The sequence below is a fragment of the Oryctolagus cuniculus genome, chromosome 9 (genome assembly GCF_051225735.1).
Source record: "Oryctolagus cuniculus isolate XC-2025 breed Fujian yellow rabbit chromosome 9, ASM5122573v1, whole genome shotgun sequence".
Taxonomy (NCBI): Eukaryota; Metazoa; Chordata; class Mammalia; order Lagomorpha; family Leporidae; genus Oryctolagus; species Oryctolagus cuniculus.
In genome coordinates, this window is record NC_142875.1 from 94,832,135 (window position 1) to 94,857,943 (window position 25,809).

General features: G+C 44.4%; 1 protein-coding gene across 2 annotated transcripts in view; it reads right to left on the bottom strand.

Annotated features, from left to right (window-relative positions):
• Positions 1 to 25,809, bottom strand: part of MIPEP (mitochondrial intermediate peptidase) — a 172,009-nt gene that overhangs the window by 100,593 nt on the left and 45,607 nt on the right. For both annotated transcript variants that reach the window (XM_002712797.6, XM_089303735.1), the window contains exons 11-14: positions 9,659 to 9,812; positions 7,682 to 7,759; positions 5,361 to 5,565; positions 4,057 to 4,166 (exon numbers count right to left, since the gene is read on the bottom strand). In XM_002712797.6, coding sequence (XP_002712843.3) covers positions 4,057 to 4,166; positions 5,361 to 5,565; positions 7,682 to 7,759; positions 9,659 to 9,812 — 547 coding nt within the window. The remainder of the gene's footprint in view (positions 1 to 4,056; positions 4,167 to 5,360; positions 5,566 to 7,681; positions 7,760 to 9,658; positions 9,813 to 25,809) is intronic.

Sequence of the window (25,809 nt, forward strand, 5' to 3'; positions counted from 1 at the left end):
TGCAGATGCTCCCCCTAGCCACTCGGGACTCCCTAGACAACTCGCCAGCCCTCAGCACGCTGAACTCCCACCACCATCTATCTGCCAAGGAGCCTCACGTGTCTGCAGGGTCTACCTGAGTCCCCCATTTCAGGGTTGTGTTCCCGATGGCCTCCCAGACATGAAGGAGGGTCATCAACACTTCCACACATAACACGGCATCTTCGTCCTGGGCCTGGCTCTCTCCCGGATCGCAGACGGTGGGATCCATCTTCCACCTTTCCCTCTCCCTGGCAGCTTACCTGCAGGTAAGTCTCTCCAGGCTCCGGCCCCTGCTGCTCCCAGCCCCCTCCCTTCACTTAAGGCCTGCCACAGGCTAAGCAAGACCACAAATCCAAATGTGGAATCCAGGAGAGCTGTTTGCCAAGGATTGATGAGAAAATGGGTGGGGGCAGAGTTGTGTGAGCACCAGTGGCCAGGAGGAGGAGTGATAGCAACGCCCAGTGTAGACAATGCCCAGCAAAATCCCCCCCAGGGCAGGGCCAGGCTGGCAGAAGAGCTGGAACAAACAGTGGGGTGTGTGTGTGTGTGTGTGTGCGTGTGTGTTTGTGTGTGTGTGGAGACTTCTGGAGAGCAGGCAGAGAGTGCTCCAGATGAGCCTGGCTCCAGGGCCAAGGGCTGCTTCTCGGGACAGCTCCTGCAAAATGTCATCAAACCCAAGAGGGCGACTGGGCCGGGTCTGTTTGCTGTGCGCCGCGGCCGGCCCTTCTTCTTCAGGACGCCTCGGCAGCTCTCTGAAGCTATGCCCTTCTCTCAGACCCCGAGTCTCACACCTCTCTCATCTGTCTTCCTCCCTGAGACCATGCTGGTTCTCCAGAAATAAAAATGTCATGACATCACTTGCCTGCCTAGAAAACCTTACACAGCATCCCACCCCATCTCACTCCTTCGGGACACAGTCCCATCTCCTATTTGGGATCCTCGGTGCCTTCCCCTTCCGGCCCCTCTCCCTGCAGCTCCAGCCCCACGCCTTCTGGACAAATGCCCAGGTCTCTGGCTAACCTCAGTCCCCTACGAGTGAAATGCTGTGGGTTCTGAGATGCTGTCTCACATGGTCATGGCTGTTTCCTGGCTCCCAAGAACAGTGACTGGTATATATAACAGAAAGTCATAAATACTTCCTGACCCAAGGACCTCTGTCCTGAAGATGTCCTCAATAAATGATTTTTAATAAAATAGATAAGAACTGCTGAGAGAGAGCTGGCAAACTGCCCCTTGTGTGTATTTCTCCAAGACCTGGTCCCTCAAGTACCGCTGCTCCTCCAGCCCCGGGCAAGCTGAGCTGGGCTCTCCCCAGGGCCCTGCCGCAACAGCCCTCATGCACAAAGCAATTATGAAATTCCTCATCATTCCCAAACCTCTAAATCAGCAGCCAGGGGTGGGTTAGGCTGTTATTTGAAGAGGGAAGTGTTTCTATGCTATCAGCCAAGGCTATAAAATTCCCAGAGCAATTCTTTGCAGGCTGATAGAGAAGGAATTAACGAATACTTTATTGATGCCATCTAAGTAACAGAAACTGATCACATGAAGACTCATGCAGATTAGGTATCCAGACACTCATCCATTATGCTGCCACTGACAATAACAGTTACATAAAATCAAGTCACCAAAAGAAATTATTGACCAAACTAATGAATGCATCTGGAGTTATAATCAGAAAAGTAGTTATAAACAGACGTGGTCTGGGTTTTATTTTTCTGAACTGTTCATTCCTTCATTTACTTTCTTTCCGTTTTGGGTTTTTGTGTTTTTTTTTTTTTTTTCTAGTCAAGGATCTAGGTGCTAGGATTCAAAGATGACTACAGTTTCCCCTGGTACCAGGCAGGAACACTCTGAGGGGAAACTCCCCCCTAGTATAAGAGTATAAGATTATATAATCAAGGTTCTAAGAGAAGAGAAGAATATACTTCCCAATGTATAAGTAGACAGCAAACAGTACAATGTTCATAGCTATAGCTAAGTTAATGTTGGGTATCTCTCATTTTAATTTTTTTTTAAAGATTTACTTTATTTCAGGGCCAGCACTGACGTAGTGGGCAAAACTGCCAGCTGCAGTACCGGCATCCCATGTGGGTGCTGGTTTGAGTTCCGGCTGCTCCACTTCTGATCCAGCTCTCTGCTATGGCCTGGGAAAGCAACAGAAGATGACCCAAGTTCTTGGGCTCCTGCACCCACGTGGGAGACCCAGAGGAGGCTCCTGGCTCCTGGCCTGGGATTGGCACAGCTCTGGCCATTGCGACCAATTGGGGAGTGAACCAACAGATGGAAGACCTCTCTGCATCTCCTCCTCTCTCTGTGTAACTCTGACTTTCAAATAAATACAATTTATTTTATTTAAAATTTACTTTAAAAACATTTACTTTATTTATTTGAAAGGCAGAGTGAGACAGACAAAGAGGTCTTCCATGCATTGGTTCACTCCCCAGCTGGTCGCAACGGCCAGAGCTGTGCCGATCCCAAGCCAGGAGCCAGGAGCCTCCTCTGGGTCTCCCACGTGGGTGCAGGAGCCCAAGAACTTGCGTCATCTTCAGCTGCTTTCTCAGCACATTAGCAGAGAGCTGGATAGGAAATGGAGCAGCTGGATCTTGAATCAGTGCCCATATGGGATGCTGGCATCACAGTCAGCAGCTTTACCCAATATACCACAGTGCCCCCTCATTTTAATTTAAAAATCTTTTAGAATTACAAAGCATCATTGGAATCTAAATCTTAAAATGAAGGAATATTGAGACAACATCATATATTAGCAGTCATCAAAAAGTTAATGGAAAATATGTATTATGAAAAAGCTATGCAGGGGCTGGCACTGTGGTGTAGCAGGTAAAGCCGCTGCCTGCTGTGCCAGCGTCCCATATGGGTGCCAGTTTGAGCCCAGCTGCTCCACTTCCGATCTAGCTCTCTGCTATGGCCTGCGAAAGCAGAAGATGGCCCAAGTCCTTGGACCCCTGCGCCTACGTGGGAGACCCAGAGGAAGCTCCTGGCTCCCGGCTTCGGATCAGTGCAGCTCTGGCCATCGTGGCCAACTGGGGAGTGAACTAGCGGAAGGAAGACCTCTCTCCTCACTCCTCTCTCTCTCTCTCTCTCTCTCTCTCTGCCTCTCCTCTCTCTATGTAACTCTGACTTTCAAATAAATAGGTGAATCTTAAAAAAAAGAAAAAACTATGCATGGATTTCAAATTGTTTTGCACCAAAATAAACTGATCTTTTAACTCCATTTTTCCGTGAACTTTGAAGTACCCCATAGATACCAATAACACTTATAAAATATGGTATTGGGGGCTGGCGCTGTGGTGCAGCAGGTTAGGCTGCCACCTTCAATACCAGCAACCCATATGAGCACTGGTTCAAGTCATAGCTGCTCCACTTCTGATCCAGCTCCCTGCTAATGCATCTGGGAAAGCAGCAGCAGATGGCCCATGTGCTTGGGACTCTGCACCACGTGGGAGACTGGGAAGAAGCTCTTTGCTTCTGATCAGCCCAGTTCCAGCCATTATTGCCATCTGGGGACTGAACCAGCAGATGGAAGATTCTCGTCTCATAAATTAAATAAATCTTAAAAACATATATGGCATTGTAATTCAGTTTTATGAACAACACAAAAATTCAGATCAAGAGAAAAAATATTCAGAAGCAAAGGCTTTTTTGAATCAGGACAGGCTTGACTGCCTGTTCTACCACATAACTTGCTGCTTTATCTGGAAAATGAAGACACAGCGCCTTCCTCCTATGAGGCTGATGAGGACCAACTGGCAGGTTCCTTGGCATTTGATAAGGGAACCTGTTTTTCAACATATGACTATATGCTACGACTAAGATTCTACAGTCTGGGAAAAGAAATAGGGAATTAGGAGGAAGAGGAGGAGGAGGAAAAGAAGAAAGAAAACAAACAAGGCATCTTTTCCTGAGAAGGGGGACAGAGTTCTGAAAGGGTACAAAGTGTTCTGCATGATGTAGGAGGTCAAAAAAAAACCACATGTGGCAGCCTGATGGGTAACACGGCAACATTAGCATTCCTACCTGCCCAGTCTGATAATGCCTGGCAAACTGGTTAACCACTCGATAATCATTGGCAAAATACTCCATCAGAATAGAGGGAACCTCTGCAAAATCCGTGGGACACCTGGTCCCTAAAACAAGAGGTGGGGGGAGAATAAAAGTTGGTATGAATCAAATCAACATATGTACCTTACTTTTACACACCCTTTTAAGTCTTTTATTTGTACTTCTGATGAACTATGATAAGCTTTAATTCATTAAATCAATATTTTACTTCTATAAAATTATTGTACATATTTGCAGAAAAGTTTACTATAATCCTATATATTTTTCTTTATATCAAAAGTGAAACAAAATATTTGCACAGCTGCTACAACACCTTATAAAGCAGTGCTTGCACCCTCTACAAACAAACTGGTCTTCAGCTATGCTGGCTATACATGAAACACAGAGTAAAACATGCTAACAATTAATAAAACGTTTTTATTTAGTGCACTGATTTCCATTACCAAATGCTTTTATCCTTCATTTGTTTTAAAAGTACTTTGTTTTATTCATTTATTGCTTTGCATAGCAAGTCAAAAAAGCAGTACTTTAAAAATTACTTCAAGTAACAAACCCTTTAAGACATTTTGGTGACATTTTATAATTTTTTTCAGCCTGCCTGCAGCCTTCTCAAGTATCTTCTCCTTGCACCAAAGCCTGCATGTGTACAGTTAGTTAATCATTGCTGAAAGCCAACAATGTACCAGCTTGTCTAACGCAGACTGCATATGATAGCATAAAACGTAGAGATAAGACCACCAAGAGGGAAGTCTATAATATCACCAAATATGTCACACATAAAAAACTAGCAAAGCACAACTAAAACTTTATATGGGGAAAGCATAAGAAAAATGGCAAAAGTTCAAGAAAAAACAAAAAGGACTCCCTCATGCTTTTTAACCAGGCTTTACTTTGTTTTCAATCTGATTCTGCATACAAAGAGGCAACATTCCTACACTTATTCACAATATCTGTGCTGGCACGAAGGAGGCATACACACACAGCCTCAAACTTAAATTCCACACAGGACACTCTACCACGTAAAATGGCACAGAGCCGTGTAAGGCTGAGAAGGAAGTCCTTGGTGAGAAATGTTAGCAAGGCCAGAACCAGCGTCAGAGGATCAGGCTGCATAACAACGAGATGAGGCAATTGGAGATAAAGGACCACGGGACATTATTAAATGATCTGATTTTCTCAATAACAAGCCGTCTTTCCAGGGAAAGACACACATGCTTTTAACGGATTCTGATGAAATAAAAGCCTTCTTCATGGCTTACCAGTGACGTGCTGGTAACGAGTACGGCCCAGCATAGAGTGCATGGCATGGCCCATTTCGTGGAAAAGGTTTTCCATCATGCCAGGGGTTAACAACGTTGGGGAGGTCCTTGTGGCGTGGGGGAGATTCAGCATCAGGACTACGACTGGGAGCTGATACTCTCCATCTTCCTTCAACCTGCCCCCACGGATGGTAAAATGACAGTCCTGGGACAATCAGAAAACACACAAGGAGAGAAAGCATCAATGCATGTGAAATTATACCAAAACATATGATTGCAAACTTTAACTTAATTCTATTCTTGTTCTACGTATTTAGTCATAGATAATTTTCCTCAACACTTTCTAATCTGCTACATTTTTAATTTTTTTTAAAAAAAAAACATTGAACTCAGACTGATTCGTTCAGGCACTGGCTCCAAAACCATGCACTAAACTGTTGCTGTGCCAGCTGCCAGAAACAAAGTCAACACAGGCTCAGACTCGCTCCCTCCAAACAGTCACAACTAAGTGGGAAGGGATACCAACGTCTGAGGCCCAACCGAGTGTCAGACAATGACCCACGTCTGCTGTCTGCATCCCCTGCAAGTATGGCTCTAACCTATCACGAAGCAAGGACTCCGGAGTGACTGACACTGGAATGGGCACCACACTGAGATTCAGCCACACCAGACTCTTCACAACCATCTCTGATGAGACTAGTGTCTCACTCTGAAGACGAGAGAAAAAGAAATTCTCCTGGAAATGTTCAGTAACATAGCCAAAGACACCAGCTTAGAATCACTGCATCTTGCATCTGACCACAGGCCCGTGACTAGGAGCAGGGCTCTTGACACCACAGTGGAGGAAAGAGGGGGCATATGGGCCTGTGTCTGATGACCTGGAGTCTGGTCCCACTTTGACACCCACCAGCCCTATCATCTTGGAAAGAGATTCACCTCTGTGAGCCTTGAGTGCTACCTTGTGAAATGCCAGAGTGGTTGTCCAGATTTCTTAAGATCACATCTGTTAAAATGCTATGGAAATTGTGATTCACTCTTTCAATCTAAGGTTCCATTATTTCTGTTGTAACTTACAACCTGAACTCTTGACATTTCCCATTAAGTTGCATGAAACTGCTGAAGCTGGCAAACCTGGCACGCAGCTAAGGGAAAGGAAATGAACTTCACCTCTTCCACATGAGGAGCCAACTGGTAAGTGTTACAGTTTGAACAGGATTTGGCTCCCCCACTCATGCAGACTCTGAAACTCCAAAGTCTTACGTTAATGGTGAATGGATTAATGTTAATGGTCGAAGGATTAGAGCTGATGGTTTGATTCAATTACAGTGTCTGAGAGGTAGACCTGGTGAGAGGTCGCTATGTCACTGGGGGCATGCTCCTGGAAGGTGGTTCCCATGAGAGGGTTGGTTCTATGAGCTGAGCATCAAACTGCTGGAGTTAGCGAACCTGGTGTGCAGATAAAGGAAAGGAAATGACCTTTACATCTTCCATATAAGGAGTAACTGTCGTTGGTAAGGTTTCCATATGGATGTATCTTCTGCAATTTAAACTAGGATCACTGTCAAGCATGAAGAGGAGTTAAGAGCTGGAGCTCTAGTCAGAATGTTCAGTTTTGCCAGTGCCATGACTCACTAGGCTAATCCTCCGCCTGCAGTGCCAGTACTCCAGGTTCTAGTCCCGGTCGGGGCGCCGGATTCTGTCCCGGTTGCCCCTCTTCCAGGCCAGCTCTCTGCTGTGGCCAGGGAGTGCAGTGGAGGATGGCCCAAGTGCTTGGGCCCTGCACCCACATGGGAGACCAGGAGGAAGCACCTGGCTCCTGGCTTCGAATCGGTGCAGCGCTTCGGCTGTAGCGGCCATTTGGGGGGGTGAACCAACGGAAGGAAGACCTTTGTCTCTCCCACTCACTAACTCTTCCTGTCAAAAAAAAAAAAAAAGAATGTTCAGTTTCAAACTTCTGCACTGCTAGCTGTGTGACCCTGGGCAAGTAACTCAACCTGCCGGTTTCAGTCTCCCTGAATGTGAGAGACTAGTTCAAAAAGTGGAGGTGAACATGAAAAGCTGTGATGTGCATGGAGGGCTTGGGGCACTGGCTGGCACAAATGACAGTTCAGAACCAGATAAAAGTGAAAGACTCAGGCTGATGAAGGTATTCTCATAGGCTTTATTTTTTAATTCTATCCTAATTTCAGATTTGTATATTTACTAAATATCATTAGTGCCTTTAGATATTATAGAACTATAAAAGTGACATATAAAGTCAACATTAATACAAATTATTGCTGATAACTTCTAGGGAGACCAGTTTTTAAATAAAAGATCACCTGATGTGGTTTGTCTTGTCGCTGAAAAAAATCACAGTAAATGTAGCCCAGCAATCCTTCAGCTTCATGAACAACAGCCTAGAAAGAAAATTTGAATTCAGTGGTGAATGAGGCTGTCAACAACTCTCAACATGGGAGAACACAACAATGCACTTATTCACGTCCACAGCCACAGACACGAGCATTCTCATTACTTCCTACACCCCAGGTTTCTCGAGACAGATTTTCCCCATTCCATTCTGCTCCACCTCTCGGACGATACTGATGTGGGAATTCTGTGGCCGGGAAACCCTCCGTTGAAGGCTCTTCGTGCTGGCTGCCAACCCTCTGCTGTGGCACTCCCAGCCATGGCTCTTCAACACTACTGCTCAAACTACCCGAGGAGCTGGGGAAAGGTGCTGGCTGGACAGTTTTGGCAGCCAAATTATTTTTCTGTCTAAGCTTAGTATATGATGATATATGTCCATGCAAACTATAACCCCTGAATGCAAAAAATAACAAAAATGCAGCTCCCAGCTTCAGCTGAATTATTGGTAATATCATTATTCCCTCTCCCAAAGGGCCTATAAAAGAGGCAGAGCTCATAGGAGAAAACTCTGCTGCTTGTCTCCAAGTTCACTTGTCTTTCCAGAACTTGATGCTTCTATCAAAGAGAATCCCAATTTTGTGCTTTAAATTTCCTGAAAGGACAGGTACTTGGCACAGTGTTTAGGTTTCCCACATCTCATACTGGAGTACCTGGTTCAAGTCCCAGCTCTGCCTCTGATCCAGCTTACTGCTTCTTCACACACTGGGAGGCAGCAGATGATGGTTCAAGTAGCTGGGCCCTTCCCAACCACAGGAGAGGCTTGGGCTGAGTCCCTGGGTCCTGGCTTTGGCCTGTTCCAGCCCCAGTTATTATGGACATTTGGGGAGTGAATCAAGTGGATGGACAGTATCTCGATCTCTCTCTCACATACATAAAATGAAAATAAGTAACTGTCCTGTAAGTATTCATCTACTCATCAAACATCTATCATGCATTTACTCTGTACCAGGAACTGATGACGGCGTTTGGGACACAGCAGTGAGCAACTGGCAGGCAGGCTCACGTGACACGTCTACATCACGCGCACTCTGTCCCTTCACTCTTCTTTCACCAGTTTCCTGCTTGCTTCCCAGCACTTTATCATCTCAATCTGGGCAGTGTGTAATACACAAACAGCTACTGCGGTGATGAAACACCTCCTGTCCCAGCTCTCCTTTCAACCACCCTGCCACACACACACTGTGTCTACAAAGCACAGCTGAGAGAATATGAGACACTTTACACCCTGAGATAGAGTGGAAAAGTACAGCATGGTAAGCGTGCAGGCAGAAAACAAGGCAAGACGATGAAAAAGCCTTATGATAAACACTAAGTCAAGAAAGCCTCCCCATCTTCTGAGGGAGAATTGTAAGTGTTCACTTCAAAAAGCAGGACAGGAGAAGGGTGAACACTGGGCTTGAAGTTATTACCAAAGTCAAATAAGGGAAACAGGATATAAATTGGTATCAAATACAAACATAAGCTCCAACAACGTGGAAAAAGGTTTGGAAAGAAAAAGTAGGGGAGCTGACGCAATGGATCCTGAAACTAGCCAGAAAGGACGCCTAGCACTGAAGGTCTGCGAGAAGTAAAGACCAATTTCCCTTTAGCCAGAATTTGCGGACGTGTGCAGGCACAGGTGTGTGGACACAACCTTCCATCGAGCTCCTACAGAGTGTTCTTCAGAGAACTCACTCTGCCACTAGGTGTTCGGATTCTTTCCATACAGTGGCCTAAGTCAGAAGGGGCAACTTGGATTTTCTAATGAAACGTAAATAAAGCAGGACACACTCCTGTCCCTAATTAATAATGTCCTAAATTAATAATTATAAATTAATCAGGACAAAGCTAACTTCAGTATGAAACCGCTCTCCAGTCAATTTCCAAGCTGAGAGGGGGAGCAGACTTACCAGTTTTCGGACGTCTTCACACCACACCTCTCCTTTAGCAGGCTGCTCTGCATACAACGAAATCCCCAACAGTTTATTAAATAAAACATTCAGCCCTTCCATGCATGCGCCAAGGGAAAAAAACGGGCAGTACAGACTGGGCTCAATATTATACCTAAGAGAAGGAAGAGAGGTTCAATAGTGTTTTTGTTTATTTCAGTTTCTGAAGGCAAATTCAGTTAACTTTTCATTTAATATTTAGGAATACCACAACTAGGAAACAAAAAGGACTGAAAACATAAAGATGGCCTTCCGAACCCTTGCGCTCTGCATCTGAGGAATCCACCAACCTTTGACACAAAATACAAATTAAAAAAATATGTCTGTACTAAACATGTACACACTTTTTTCCTTGTCATTATTTCCTGAACAACAGAGTTAACAACCCTTTACACTGTATTTGCTGTGTTGTGTATTTTAGGTCACCTAACGATGACTCCAAGTGTACACACCTGTGAAGGCTCCATGCAAATTTTCTAGAAGGAAACAAATTTTCTAGAAGGGACTTGAGAATGTGTCGATTTTGGTAACACAGGGGTTAGAATCAATCCTCAGCCAAGGCTGAGTGACTATTTCTGTCCCTCAAGGGGTTTTGTTTTCTTCAGAAGGATGATTCTCGTTATTGCTAGTATTAGCAGTAATACTGCACTTAATTAACACAGGCCATTCCCCAGTCTTGCTCCCTTGCAGGCAATCTGCTCCTCATTGACCCAGTCAGTTAAGCACACTCTCTGAATTACCCACATTTTAAACATACTGCCTTTAGAAATGCTTCACTTTATACAAACGTATTATATCCTAAAAAACCTGTGATTATAGCACAGAAATATTAAGTAAGAATCCCGCTAAGTAAACTTAAACTTCTCAACTAGTAAAAATATTTGTCTGTGGGAAAAATTGTCTGGAATACAAACAATCAAATCTCTATCTGCTTCATGACTACATATCTTAAATTAAGGACAATAACTAAATTAAGGACAATTAACTAGTAAGGTTAATCATTCCTCATCCAAAAATAACTTTTTTATATCCTATTTATTCTAACATACATCAGAGCAAATCCAAAATATCTGACCTCAATGTTCACTTTCAAGTCATTAAGTCAAACCACGGTTCCTACCTGCGGAGTCCACAATAGAGCTCCACAGGAGGAGTAGGTGCTCACAACATTTCTGCCTCCTGGGTTTAACAAAATACACACAAGCTCATATGTGAACCACGTACGTAAAGTTATAACTTTTACTACTATGTGAATTAATAAATTAACAATTATAAATTAATAAATCTAGTGAGTGAACATCAATTTCACAATACAACTGCAAGCCACAGAAATCCACAAATGTACAACCTAATTTCTGATCAATTTTTCCCAAAAACGGATTCCTCCCATTGAGTGAGAAGTGAATGGTCCAGTGCCTTCACTTGCTGGTTCACGCTTAGGATAATAGCTTTAGATGACAACTTGACTGGATGAACAGATGCCTAGAAATCTGGCAAAGCACTATCATGGGTGAGCCTGGTAGGGTGTTTTCCAGGGGAGGTTAGTGTGTGAGTCTGGGTTGACCAGGTAGGAAGAAGATCCAGCCTCAATGTGGGCAGGCATAGTCCCATTAGCTGGGGCCCAGAGACAACAAATGAAGATGGCAAATTGGTCGCTTCCCCTAAGAGCTGGGAGAGACTCCTTCTATTGCCTTGTACTGTACATCAGGACTCCAAGCTCAACAACTCTTTGGACCCCTGGACTTCTACCAGCAGCTCCCTTGCTAAGCTCTTAGGCTGTCAGCCTTACACAGAGAGTCACACCTCAGCTCTGAGGCCTTAGACTGAGCCACATGCCAATGTCCCAGGGCCTCCAGCCTGCAGATATCCAGTCCTAAGACTTCTCAGCTGCCATCCATAACCATGTGAGACTTTTCCCTAAAAGACCCCCTTCTCAGACCTACACATACCCGGTTGGTTCCATCTCTAGGAACCTGATTGATAAATTCACTTACACATGTCATCAACAGCCCTGCTGGATGGTGGAGGAAAGACAGACAATCTTTGTCTCTAAACAGCCTAAATTGACACTCAATAGCCAGTGCTAAAAGAATCAAGCAACAAGCATGGAACAGTGGGAGAATGAAGGAAAACAAGACTTCACTTCACTTGTGGAGTCCAGGGTGGTGCCACAGGGAGGGCTTCACAGACAAGAATTGAGAAAGATGGGGCCAGCACTGTGGTGCAGCAGGTTAAAGCCCCAGCCTGAAGCGCCGGCATCCTATGTGGGCGCCAGTTCTATTCTCAGCTGCTCCTCTTCTGATCCAGCTCTCTGCAATGGCCTGGGAAAGCAGTAGAAGATGGCCCAAGTCCTTGGGCCCCTGCACCCATGTGGGAGACCTGGAAGAAGCTCCTGGCACCTGGCTTCAGATAGGCGCAGCTCCAGCCATTGCAGCCATCTGGGGAGTGAACCAGTAGAGGGAAGACCTCTCTCTGTGTCTCTACCTCACTCTGCAACTCTGCCTTTCAAATAAATAAAATAAATCTTTTAAAAAAAAAGAATTGAGGAAGAATTAGGGTTGGCAGGGAGGGACTAGGGATGGGGAGAGAGTGGTAGTAAGGAATTCCAGGCTGAGCAGAACAAAAGTATGATGGTATAAAATAACCTGCTAACTTCTAGAAACCATGTGAATAAATATGACAGTACTGATGCAGGGATAAATGGGCAAAGAGTAGGAGAAATCTGGAATGAGCAGGCAGGAGCTAGAAAACGCAGGGCCTGGTATACCAAGCAGAGGGACTACAGATTGCAGGCCCTACCTTACATTTATTATATTTATAAATTATATGCATGTGCCACTGTTCTACTATACTGCAAAAGGAGAAATTCTTGCAAGTTGAAACAAAGAAAAATAAACAGAATTTGTAATTTTTTATGACTAGATCCTCAGTGGATCATTTACAGAGCCACATGGGAGATCTCTTCTGTAGGCCACAGAGCAAGAGAGAGCATGCACTCCCCCACTGATTGACTGGTTCACTCACCAAAAGCCCACAGTGACCAGGGTTGGGCTAGGCCCCAGACAGGAACCAGGAATTCAATCTGGGTCTCCCTTATGGGTGGCAGGCAGGGACCCAACTACTTGAGCAATCACCTGCTGCCTCCCTGGGTGCACAGGAAGCTGTAATGGAGACTGCAGCCAAATCTCCACAACAGGCACTCTGATATGGGAATCAGGCATCCTACATGGCAGCTTAACTGCTGCAACAAATGCCAACCAGGGCCAAGCGTTTAACGAGAGCGCTGAACACAAACAAAAGAAGAGGGGTTATGGATGTTTGTGGGAGAAAAGAGGAAAATGAGGTTCAATTATGGGAGAAAGATGGGTGGTGCAAAGAACAAAAATTCAGTAATAGAGGCACAAGGCCCATGAGATGTCGGCACTCAGGAGTGAAGACTGAGGCCAGAGCTGCAGTGTAGTAGGCTAAGCCTCTGCAGCGCAAACATCTCACATGGGCGCCGGTTTGTGTCCTGCCTGCTCATCTCCTGATCCAGCTCTCCGCTATGGTCTGAGGAAGCAGTAAAAGATGGCTTAAGTGCTTGGGGCCCTGCACCCACATAGGAGACTCAGAAGAAGCTCCCAGCCCAGCTCTGGCTGTTGCAGCCATCTGGGGAGTGAAGCAGTGCATGGAAGAACTTTCTGCCTTTCCCTCTCTCTGTCTGTAACTCTGCCTGTCAAAAAACTCACATTAAAAAAAAAAAAAACACATTAAATGTAAAGACTCAGATAGATTAAAAATAAAGGGATGGAGAAAGACATACCATGTTAACAATAATGGAAAATTGAAGTAGTTACAGTAATTTCAGACAAAGCAGATTTCAGAGCAAGGAAAATCATCAGGGGCATTTCACAATGACAAATGGGCTAACTGACCAGAAAGGCTGACAAGCCTTAATGTGCACACACCTAATGGCAATATCTGCTAAAACTTCAAAGAGAAACAGGTGCATGTACTATTTCAGTTAGGGACATCAACACTTCTGTGTAGAAATGGAGAGGCTGAATCAGCAGAAAATCAGTGAAGACATAAGCTAAAGAGCATCCACCAGTCTAGCGAATACAACTGTTCACCACAGACTACTTCATCCAGCTACACAGCAGGATATACGTTCTTCTGAAGCTCACACGGAACATGCACCAAGGAAGACCCCATCCTGGGGGGGAAAACAGCAGACCTAAACTAATGTAAAAGAACAGAAATCATATAATGTATGTCTCACATGCATCAGAAAGACAGCTAGAAAACCATATAACACTTGGAGATTAAACAATACATTCCTAAACAAATATGGGTTGGGCAAGTCTCAAGAAAAATTTAAAGGCCGGTGCCACAGCTCACTAGGCTAATCCTCCACCTGTGGCGCCAGCACACCGGGTTCTAGTCTCGGTTGGGGCGCCGGATCCTGTCCCAGTTGCTCTTCTTCCAGTGCAGCTCTCTGCTGTGGCCTGGGAAGGCAGTGGAGGATGGCCCAAGTGCTTGGGCCCTGCACCACACGGGAGACCAGGAGGAAGCACCTGGCTCCTGGCTTCGGATCGGCGCAGCACGCTGGCCGATCTTGCTAACCAACAGAAAACAGAAGGAAGACCTTTCTCTCTCTCTCTCTCTCTCTCTCTCTCTCTAACTCTGCCTGTCAAAAAAAAACTTAAAAATATTTTGAGGGCCGGCGCCACGGCTCACTAGGCTAATCCTCCGCCTAGCGGCACCGGCACACCGGGTTCTAGTCCCGGTCGGGGTGCCGGATTCTGTCCCGGTTGCCCCTCTTCCAGGCCAGCCCTCTGCTGTGGCCAGGGAGTGCAGTGGAGGATGGCCCAGGTGCTTGGGCCCTGCACCCCATGGGAGACCAGGAAAAGCACCTGGCTCCTGGCTCCTGCCATCGGATCAGCGCGGTGCGCCGGCCGCAGCGCGCCGGCCGCGGCGGCCATTGGAGGGTGAACCAACGGCAAAGGAAGACCTTTCTGTCTCTCTCTCTCACTGTCCACTCTGCCTGTCAAAAAAATATATATATATATTTTGAACTAAATGAATGTGAAAATACACATCAAAAAACTTTTACGATTACTCTTCAAACTTTTTAAAAAATTTTATCTCTTCATTTATTTTGAGACAATATTGTTTTTTTAATTTATTTGACAGAGTTATAGACAGTGAGAGAGACAGAGAGACAGGTCTTCCTTGCATTGGCTCACTCCCCAAATGGCCGTTATGGCCAGAACTGTGCCGATGGCTGCAGAGGCCCAAGCACTTGGGCTATCCTCCACTGCTCTGCCAGGCCACAGCAGAGAGCTGGACTTGAAGAGGACCAAACGGGACTAGAACCAGCACCCATATGGGATGCCGGTGCCGCAGGCGGAGGATTAACTAAATGAGCCATGGCGCTGGCCCCAAAACAATATATTTTTACTTTACTTTATTGTCATAGGCATAATGTGCCACTAAATAAAGAATTCAACAAATACAAAGTAAAAGAATCATAGGAAAAATAGCCAGGAAAATAGGTAAATGTTGAAACCAATAATCAAATAAAAATATATTCAACTTCACTCATATAAAGTAAATTTTAAAATAGTTACAAAATCTACAGTAACATAATTCTTCTTCTTCTTCTTTTTTTTTTTTTTTTTTTTTTTTGGACAGGCAGAGTGGACAGTGAGAGAGAGAGACAGAGAGAAAGGTCTTCCTTTGCCATTGGTTCACCCTCCAATGGCCGCTGTGGCCGGCGCACCGCGATGATCCAAAGCCAGGAGCCAGGTGCTTCTCCTGGTCTCCCATGGGGTGCAGGGCCCAAGCACTTGGGCCATCCTCCACTGCACTCCCGGGCCATAGCAGAGAGCTGGCCTGGAAGAGGGGCAACTAGGACAGAATCCGGCACCCCGACCGGGACTAGAACCCAGTGTGCCGGTGCCACTAGGTGGAGGATTAGCCTATTGAGCCATGGCGTAGGCTATAGTAACATAATTCTTAAAAATTTTTGACAAAGACTTAAAGTTTGACAAAATAATTATCAAAATTTGTAGCATGTAGTAAAAGCAGTGCTTAGAGGGAGATTTAAGGTAATGAATTCATATACTAAAAAAACAATAAAGATCTAAACTCAGTAATCTAAGTTTCTACCTTAGGAAACCAGCAAAGAGCAAATTAAATCCAAGTAAAAGAGAAGAAAAACAGACAACAATACAAAACAGGAAATCAGTAGATGAAATCTAAAACTAGCTCTTTGAAAACATCAACGCAGTTGATAACTTCTAGCTGAATTAACTAAAAAGAATATAGGGAAGACAAAATACTAACATCAAAAATGCAAAGGGGAGGTGACACTGTGGTGCTGCTTGGGAGGCCCGCATCCCATATGAGAGTGCTGGCGCAAGTCTCAGTTACTCGTTACTTCCAACCAGCCTCCTGCTAACAGCAAATGATGGCCCAAGTATCTGTGTTCCTGTCACCTACGTGGGAGACCTGGGTGACGTTTCTGTCTCTTGCTTTGGCCTGGCCCAGCGATAGCTACTGTGGGCATCTGGGAAGTAAAACAACAAGTAGAAGATTTCTCCCTTTTCTTCTGTCACTCTGCCTTTCAGATAAACACATAAATCTTACCAACAACAAAAAAAGAAAATAGGAAGCATCAATACTGATACCACAGGAATCAAAAGTATAATAAAGCAGGGATTGGCGCTGTGGTGTAGCATGTAAAGCCGCTGCCTGCAGTGCCGGCACCCCATATGGGGACCAGTTCAAGACCTGGCTGCTCCACTTCCAATCTAGCTCTCTGCTACGGCCTGGAAAGCAGTAGAAGATGGTCCAAGTCCTTGGGGCCCTGTACCCATGTGGGAGACCTGGAAGAAGCTCCTGGCTTCAGATCGGCCCAGCTCCAGCTGTTGAAGCCATTTGGGAAGTGAACCAATGGATAGACTTCTCACTCTTTCTCTGCCTCTCTGTAACTTTGCCTTTCAAATAAATAATAAATCTTTTAATAAAGGAATACTATGAATAATTCTTTGTTCACAAATTTGATAACCTACATGAAATGGACCAATTTCTGGAAAGATGAAATTACCAAAACTCCCAACAAGGAAAAACATGAATAGGCCTACATCAAAGAATCTGAATAGATAATTAACAATATTCAAATAGAAAGCAACAGGCCCAGAGATGGATTCTACCAAATATTTAAAGAAGAAATTACAATAATTCTCTACAATGTCTTCTAGAAAACAAAGTAGACAAAATACTTACTAACTCATTCAATAACTAGCTATCCTAATACAAAACTCAGACAAGGACATTACAAGAAAGGGAAACTAATAGACCATTAGCTCTCATGAACACAGATACAAAAATATTTTCTCAAGAAAAATCAAATAGCAAATCAAATACAGCAATGTATAAAAAGAATTATACACTACAACCAAGTAGGATTTATTCCAGTATGTAAGACTAGCTTGAAAATCATTAATGTAATTTATCACATCAACAGGCTAAAGAAAATTATATGGCCCTATCAAGAAACACAGAAAAAGCACTAATAAAAAGTTCAACAAAAAAATTAAAACTCTCAGCAAATAAGGAATAGGGGGGAACTTCCTCAACTTGGTAGGGACATCTACCAAAAAAAGAAAAACAACACCTACTGCTAACATCACAATTAATGGTGGAAAACTAGAGACTTTCCTGCTGAGCTCAGGAATGAGGAGTGGGACATAGGCGTAGTAGTTAAGATGCTGGTTAAGACACCTGTATCTCATATGGGAGTACCTGGGTTCAGTTCCCAGCTCTCTACTCTAGGGTCCAGTTTCCTGCTAAAACAGACCCTGGAAGGCAGCAAAGATGGCTCTTCAGTGAATGGGCTCCCGCATTCACATGGGAGACCTGGACTGAGTTCCTGGCTCCCAGGTAGAGCTGTGGTCCAGGGCCATCGTAGGTATCTGGGGGAGTGAACCAGCAGATGGAAACTCTGCCTTTCTCTCTACTCTTGTTCTCTGTCTGTTGTCTCTGTCTCTGGGCATGTCTGTCTGTCTGTCTCTCTCTCTCTCCCCATCTGCTCTCAAATTAAAAAAAAATTTTTAACAAATAATTAAGACCAGGAACAAGGTGAGAACATCCCTTCTTGCCACTCCCATTCAACATCATGCTGCAAATCCTGGATAATGGAATAAAGCAGAGGAAATAAGTGATGGAGTAAGAAAAAAATAAATGAAACTCAGTTTGCAGGTGACGTGATTACCCACATAGAAAATTCTGAAGACTTTACCAAAAATCTGCTAGAACTAATGAGCAATGATAACAAGGTTGCAGAACACAAGGTCAACTGTTCTGTCATATATCAGCAATGAATAACTGAAATTTAAAAACAGTACCTTTTACATTAGTTGAAAAAATACTTAAGTATACATCCAAAAATTTTTTTTCATAAGATCTATAGGAGGAAAACTACAAAAACTCTTGCAAAAGATGTCGAAGATCTAAATAAATGGAGTAATACTGCATGTTCATAGATACAAAGACTCACTATTATCAAATGGGCAAACCAATCCAATGGAGAAAGAAAAAATCTTCTTGACAAACAGTGCTGGAACAACTGTATATCCACAGGCCAGCACTGTGCCTAGCAGGTAAAGCTGCCGCCTGCAGTGCCAGCATCCCATATGGGTGATGGCTGGAGACCTGGCTGCTCCACTTCCAATCCAGCTCTCTGCTATGGCCTGGGAAAGTAGTAAAAGGTGGCCCAAGTGCTTGGGCCCTTGCACCCACGTGGGAGGCCTGGAAGAAGCTCCTGGCTCCTGGTTTTGGATCGGCACAGCTCCGGCCATTGCAGCCACCTGGGGAGTTAACCAGCAGATGGAAGACCCCCCCAACCCCCTGTGTAACTGTGACTTTCAAGTAAAATAAATATATCTTTAAAAAAAAAAAAAAACAACTCTATATCCACATGTTTAAAAAAAAAATCAGTGTAGACACAGATCTTATACCCCTCAGAAAAATTAATTCAAAATGGATCTACACATAAAGGCAGGCGCATGACATACATCTGCAATGAGCCACAGAATGCACAACATAGAGTGAAACCTCAGGTAAACCAAGAACTTTATACTAACATTGTCCTATCAGTTGTAACAAATGTACCACGACCATAGTGAAAACTGTTAATCATAAGGAAAACTATGAGGAAGCAGTAGCATTGATGGAAAATTTCTGTACTTTCTGCTCAATGTTTCTATAAACCTAAGAAAAAATAAATTCCCTTCATTGAAATATAAGTCAAAATGCCACTTTAGAAATCCATGTTTGAAAGCCGGCTTTGAAGCTTTCTTACAAGTGGCCATAGCGCTGGCGCCACGGCTCAATAGGCTAATCCTCCACCTAGCGGTGCCGGCACACCGGGTTCTAGTCCTGGTCGGGGCGCCGGATTCTGTCCCGGTTGCCCCTCTTCCAGGCCAGCTCTCTGCTGTGGCCCGGGAGTGCAGTGGAGGATGGCCCAAATGCTTGGGTCCTGCACCCACATGGGAGACCAGGATAAGCACCTGGCTCCTGCCTTCGGATCAGCGCGGTGCGCCAGCTGCAGCACGCTGGCCATGGCAGCCATTGGAGGGTGAACCAACGGCAAAGGAAGACCTTTCTCTCTGTCTATCTCTCTCACTGTCCACTCTGCCTGTAAAAACAAACAAACAAACAAATGGCCATAGCAACTGCTGAGGCTAGGCTTAATTCTGCTCCACTACCAAAGTGCTACCTTCTGAGCGCTCTGCCCTGCCCGAGAGCCCCCAGGTGATCAGGTTTCTCCAACACGGCAGGGGCGTGTGAATACTTGTGAGCCACACTGCTGCTCCGCTCCATCCTGTGGTTCTCTCCCGGCTTTCCCTTGTTGCCTTGAGCCAATATTCTCAACAAGATCAAGTGAACACCCACAGGGTCTCTCCCCCTACCAGCACTCCCAGACTTCCAGAACTCTGTGTCTGCAGCTGCACACTGTTGCCTCCAAGGTCCCCCAGCTCACTGTTCTGGGAGAGCACCGCAGTCCACTTGCAGCCCCATCCCTTGGCTGACGTTTGGAAGGGCCCCCAGGCAGTAAGCTCATCAGTCTCTCATCTTTCTGGGATCACTGTCTTGCACTGACAGCTTTCCTGTGTCTGAAAATCACTCTATAATATGTGTTGTTGGAATTTTTTCTTCACTGTGTATGTGAGAGGGCAAATTTGATTCTCAAGGCTCAGTCTTACAAGACCGTATTTTATTTTGAGGATATCCAACAATCAAAAGTGAACAATAAAAACACACTTCCAGGGGCGGGAGGGGGCAATAATAAAAAATGTCAAGGCAACTGTGCCTGCCCAGTGTCGTCCACTGACTGCTCTTCTGGGCAGTAAAATGGGGAATCAAGGCTTGGAACCAAGATCACTTGGCAGAACTGGCCACTTCTGGAAGAAGAGAGAAACTGCCCGCACAAAGTTCCAGGAAGGCTTTCTGAGGAGCAGAGGCGAACCAGACCACTAGACTTCCAAACAAAAGGACCCAGGCAGTGGTGTCACTGGGACCTCCCGCAGGAGGGACCAGCCTGCTCTGCAGCTCCCACAGCAGCTTCTCCCCCTGCCCAGCCTGCCCTGGGAGTGCTCCAGCTGGATGTGGCTTTGGGCAGGAAGGAAGTGCCTTTTCCTAGAACACAGACTAGTTTTACTCTGTGTGGGTGGAAAGAGCGCTGATTAAAAGCATCAGGATCAAAACCATACCTACATGTTGTGGCTGTTGCAAAGTTTAAATGAAGTAAAACAGATGAAACTCTTAGAAAAGTTCACATGGCAAATACTCAATAAATGTAAGTTATACTTATGGAGAGGGGAAGGAGGAGTTGCACGGCCGTGTCTGCATTCTGCACTGTGGATTACAGAACCCCTGTGCCTTGTGGCAAACCTCTTCCAGGTCATTTGAGCAGCACTGACCACCTCCCCGCCCCACGGGTTACAGGCACACTCAGGCAACCTGGCTAGCAGGAGTCCTCCTAAATCCTGGATGCAGATGTCTCTACGCTACCCCTACACTTTTCAGCTATGTGAGTCAATCAACTCTCTCGTCTGCTGAACTTGAACCGAATTTCTAGAAGTGATAGCTGAAATAATCCCAACATAGTAGTCACCCTTTGAACATAATGGCTTTAAACAATGATCTTTTCAGACTACACAGCATAAATGTTTCACATTAAAATAATCGTCAAAAGGACTATTGGTAATCAGAAGGCATGTCTTTGGGGGAAGGTGCTCTTGTCTCATAAACACTAAAAACAAACTTGTTTGGGTGAGTATCAAAACAGAGCAATGTTTTATGCAAAATAAATAATTCACTTATCAGTTGACATTTGCATCAGACTGACCTCAGATAAAATGAAAAGGTCAAGTTCAAATTAGTTAGAACATGAATACATAGCAATACAAGCTAATCACATAATACTCTAGCTAGCCAACTTGATTATAAAAGAAAATTCACTTTTTTGTTGCAAGATAATGAAAATCAACATTAAAACAAAGTAGAAAAACAAGCTTTGTATCTTAAAATTAAACCTTTCTTAAGATTATAATGGACAGATAACATTTATTTTCATAAATAAAGATAATAATGCTGACAATATTGTAGTCTTTTTTTTTTTGGTTAAACTATAACCTAAAAATATTTACTGACTTATGTAATGCTCATAACATACATATGTGGCAGTCAGGCAAAATTTAAGGAAACAGTCTGTCTTGGAGAAAAATATTTACATACAGAACATAAGTTTTTACAATATTCTACATGAGGCTTCAAGTTTGTATACATAAAATCAATTATGAACACTGAAAAGCAAATGGTATTAACTTGAAATGATTAAGAACAAATGTTGTTATGAAGTAGTATAAACTCCCTGCTTAAAAAAAAAAGACCCTCAAATAACAATAAAAAGAGAAAAAAGAACATTGCTGAATTTCTAGGCTCCCTATTTCTACTCCCCGCCCCACCCCAGGTAACAGCTGCTAAACTGCTTCTTGCATATCCTCAGGCACTTTCTCTGTATTAATGAGGAAGTTTATATACACATCAAGTTTTTTACAAAAATAGAATTGTAGCATTCTTACTATCCTGCAAGCTTTAACATATAAATATAATTCTGTATTTTATATTTACTATTTTTCATAAATATATAATTTGGAAAACTTCGTATTTCCATACAGGAAGTCTTTCTCATTCTCTCTCATGGGTACAGAGTCATCTACAGCAAACACGTTCAGAACTTACTTAATACATCTCCTCCTCTGTGGTCTACACGGGTGGGGGATGTAAGGCCAGTGAGAGCTGCTGCATCCATAAAGCAAGTATCCTGCCACTGACATGGGTTGGAGCTGCCCACCTTAGTGATAACAAAAGGTAACCCAGACTTCTAACCGCGTCTACTAATGACTTTAACTTCTCTAAAGAAAAGTGCATCTTGTATGGCCTCACCCAGAGCTCAACTCCCTGTCTCAGTCTATCTTTGCTCCTAGTGGGTGACAGTTAGCTTCTGCTAGTTTATCTCTGCCAAGAATGATGCCAAAAATGAACATCCTTGTCATGCTGGTAAAAGCCTATCTGTAAGACATATCAGAGAAATGGCATAATTTAAGAATATGAGATTTTACATTTTTTGATAGTTACTGCCAAATTACCCTCCCCAAAAAGTTGTACTAAGTTACACTTCTACACAGTGCTGGGGCTGGCACTGTGGCATAGCAGTAAAGCCACTGCCTATAGTGCTGGCATCCCATATGGGCGCCAGTTTAAGTTCTGGCTGCTCCACTTCCAATCCAGCTCTCTGCTATGGACTGGGAAAGCAGCACAGGATGGCCCAAGTGCTTGGGCCCCTGCATATGGGATGCTAGCACTGCAAGAGGCAGCTTTACCGCTATGCCACAGCCCTGGCCCCTTATTTATCTTCTAAGATAAAGGATATCTTAGCAGGTTTGCAGGTGGAGAGGAAGAGATTGGTGATTATGATAAAGTTAGAATAACTGGTAAAGCAAGACTTGTCATGGTTTGAGATAAGATTATCTTGCATTGTCATGGTGCTTTATAATGTGCAAAGCACTTTCAAAACAACAATCTCTCCTACTCCTTACTTAACTCTACAGGACAGCGCAGCAAGAATTATTACCTGCTACCACTTGACAAAACTGCAGCTCAAAGAGGCCTGTGGCCATCCAAGGCAGTCTGAGAAGGAAGAAGAGCCCTGACTTTGAGGTTAAAATACTGGCTCTGTGTGTTACTGGTTCTGTGCCTTGGCAAGTTGCTTGGTTTTTGGTGACCTCAATTTCCCCACCAGGAAAATGGGACCAATACCTCCAGGCTCTATTGACAATGAAAGAAATATAAGCAAAAAACCTGGCAGGGTCTGGAGAAAAGAGGGCACTGAATGAACCTCAGCCACTGGTATTACTACAGTTAGAACGTGACTCCTACTCCCATTCCAGTTCCCTTGGACTCCTCAAAGCTGCCATTACCTAGAAAAAGACAGGCAGCACTGTCAGGAAGCTCCAGCTGATGCAGTAGGCATCCATTTATCACTCTGTGTGCCTGCTAACTCCTCAATGTAGAAACATTGTAACCATAAAGCATGAACAACACAGGTGATAAGCGGCATGGGAGCAGTGCACCAGGGCCTTGGCACCAAGATGAGGATGTGGTTAATTCCCCTGCTAGTCGGGCAAGAATGGAAATGGAAGAATCCGAGAGAACTGCAATGAGGAGGCGGCATCTACAGCAGCCCATGAAAGATAAGGGTGCTGTTGCAGGGCACTCTAGGTCAAAGGAGCAGCCACAAAGGCTCAAAGGCTCAGGGCAATGAAAACTAACAAGGCATGCAAGCTCCATCAAGCACGGATCGCCCTGGACCTTACTCAGCCACCTCAACATCAAGAAAGAGATTACCCACACCTGCATGCTCCTCCACACCCTCTGTGATGCCTACCAAGTCGGAGTTAATTCCTTCCTGAAGATCAGCCAGAACGGGAAAGGGTCCAGCAATGGTACAGTGCTTCATAAAGCATGAAGGTATCTCCAAGCAGCTATAACCCAGATCTGAGGGGCTCCAAGAACAGTCTCTCATGACAAGGAGTCAGAAGGCAGCAGATTGGCCCCCCAGGACTCCCTGCCTGTTACGCTCTCAACCCAGGGCGTCAACACAGTGTGATATTTCAGGAGTCACAGCTCCTTGGCCTCAGCGCGACTTAAGACCTCCACGGGTGCCATGCCCCCAGCCGAGCAAGCCTGGCTCAGGACACGGCTGCTCCTCCTGCCTCTACAGGGCACTGTCAGGTCAAGATCTGCCTGTGAGTACCTGCTCCCAGCACCTTCGTCCACAAGTGTATGTAGACACTACATACAAAAAACACCTGTTCCACTATCACCCAGAGACCCAAAACCATGCACAAGCACTACAGGCAACACACATAAACCTGCCAGCATCTCAGAGCCACAGCCCAACCTAGACAGGGAAATTTAAGTGTGTCTTAAGGATTAGCTGCAATACCTTCATCTCACACATGCAAAGTTTTTTGTAAAGACCTCACTGATTTGGATCTAGAAATAGGAATTCTTGAGAACCCTTTGATTTCTCTAAAGAAGAAAACTGGAAGAAAATGTCACCATCCACCAGCGTGGCTGAGTGAAGCTCAGTAGCTGCTCTGTTCTTCATTCTGGTTAAAAATGTGCTCATGTGACTTTACAACTTTCCAACCTCAAAAAAAGTAGAACAATTATAGTCAACATGATCATCAGAATAAATACCAGAAGTCTTTTTAAAATTAACAATGGAATTTAGCAATATATATAAACCCTCATCAGGAAAACTCATTATGACTAAAATAAGCACAAAAATATCAGTCAAGATTTTCAATTTCAACTGAAGAACTTTTCATTCATTGTAGCTTGAATTTTCTAAAAAAAAAAAATCAATGTATCACCATATTTATGAGGCATATTCTATGAGTCAGACTTATATTTCAACCTCTGTTATATTTGGAATTAAGGTAAAGAAAGAACTTGGCAATTACTTCCAAAACTCCTGGCACTGGACTGAGTGAAAACAGAAAACACAATCAAGTGCCGTCTGTGAATCCAGTTGAAACTGCAGGTAAACAGGCTCACCCCATTCTCTCCAGTCAGTGCAGGCAAGTGGGAGAGAGAACACTCACGCCAAAGGGCAACCGCCCTCAGAGGCTCACTTCAGCACGGACAAGACAGCCTGTTAGAGGACATGTGAGGCACACATGAAGGGAGAGTGCAGGTGACGCACTGTCAGGAGGACTATTTTTAACTTTATCAAAAGAAAATGGAATAGAATGTTTTTGGCATCAGGAAAGATTGTCTAACTATGATTATAATGTTAGAGTTGGATGACATTTTGAAATGTTTAAGCCTTGAAAGCCACAGGGAGAGCTACTGTTTTATCTGGTTAAATAAAGGTGAGGCAACAGTAAAAGAACTGAATGATATTGGAACCTGTTTGCCTCTCACAGGTAATTACGTTGTTCTGAAAATAAAGAAGACCTTTCCCCCTTTTGTTTAAAAAGAATCCGCAAGGCAAATTTGGTTCTATGTTGACTTCTGAAGCTAGCAGCCAGAGAACTGCTCCAGCCAAATGTCCTGGTAATCAGGGAATAATTTTCCATAACGGTGTACATTAGCTGCACAGTTCACTGGAAACTGTGGTTAACAGAAATGAAAACTAAACAAAGATAGCGCAATTCCACTCTCTTCTTAAGAGAAGCAGGAAAGAGAGACAGTAGGCCTGCCTGCAGGGAGAAGGGGTGACAGCATCACAGTGAGGTGGCACTAGGTGACAGAGCCACCCCCACCTCTGAGGCTGCAGCCAATCTCAGGACAGCAATGAGCCCTCTACTTGCAGCCATCTCTCACTCAGCCCTGTCTGCGATGGAAGAGTGAGACAGGAATGACCAAGACAAATGCAAATGTGCTTCAGCCTGCTTTGGGGAGAACAACCTGTGAGTCAGGGCCGGGCGTGCCTTGGGAGGGGAGGAAAGCCAGCCTGGTGAGAAGGCACTTGTGACAGTAGCAGAAGA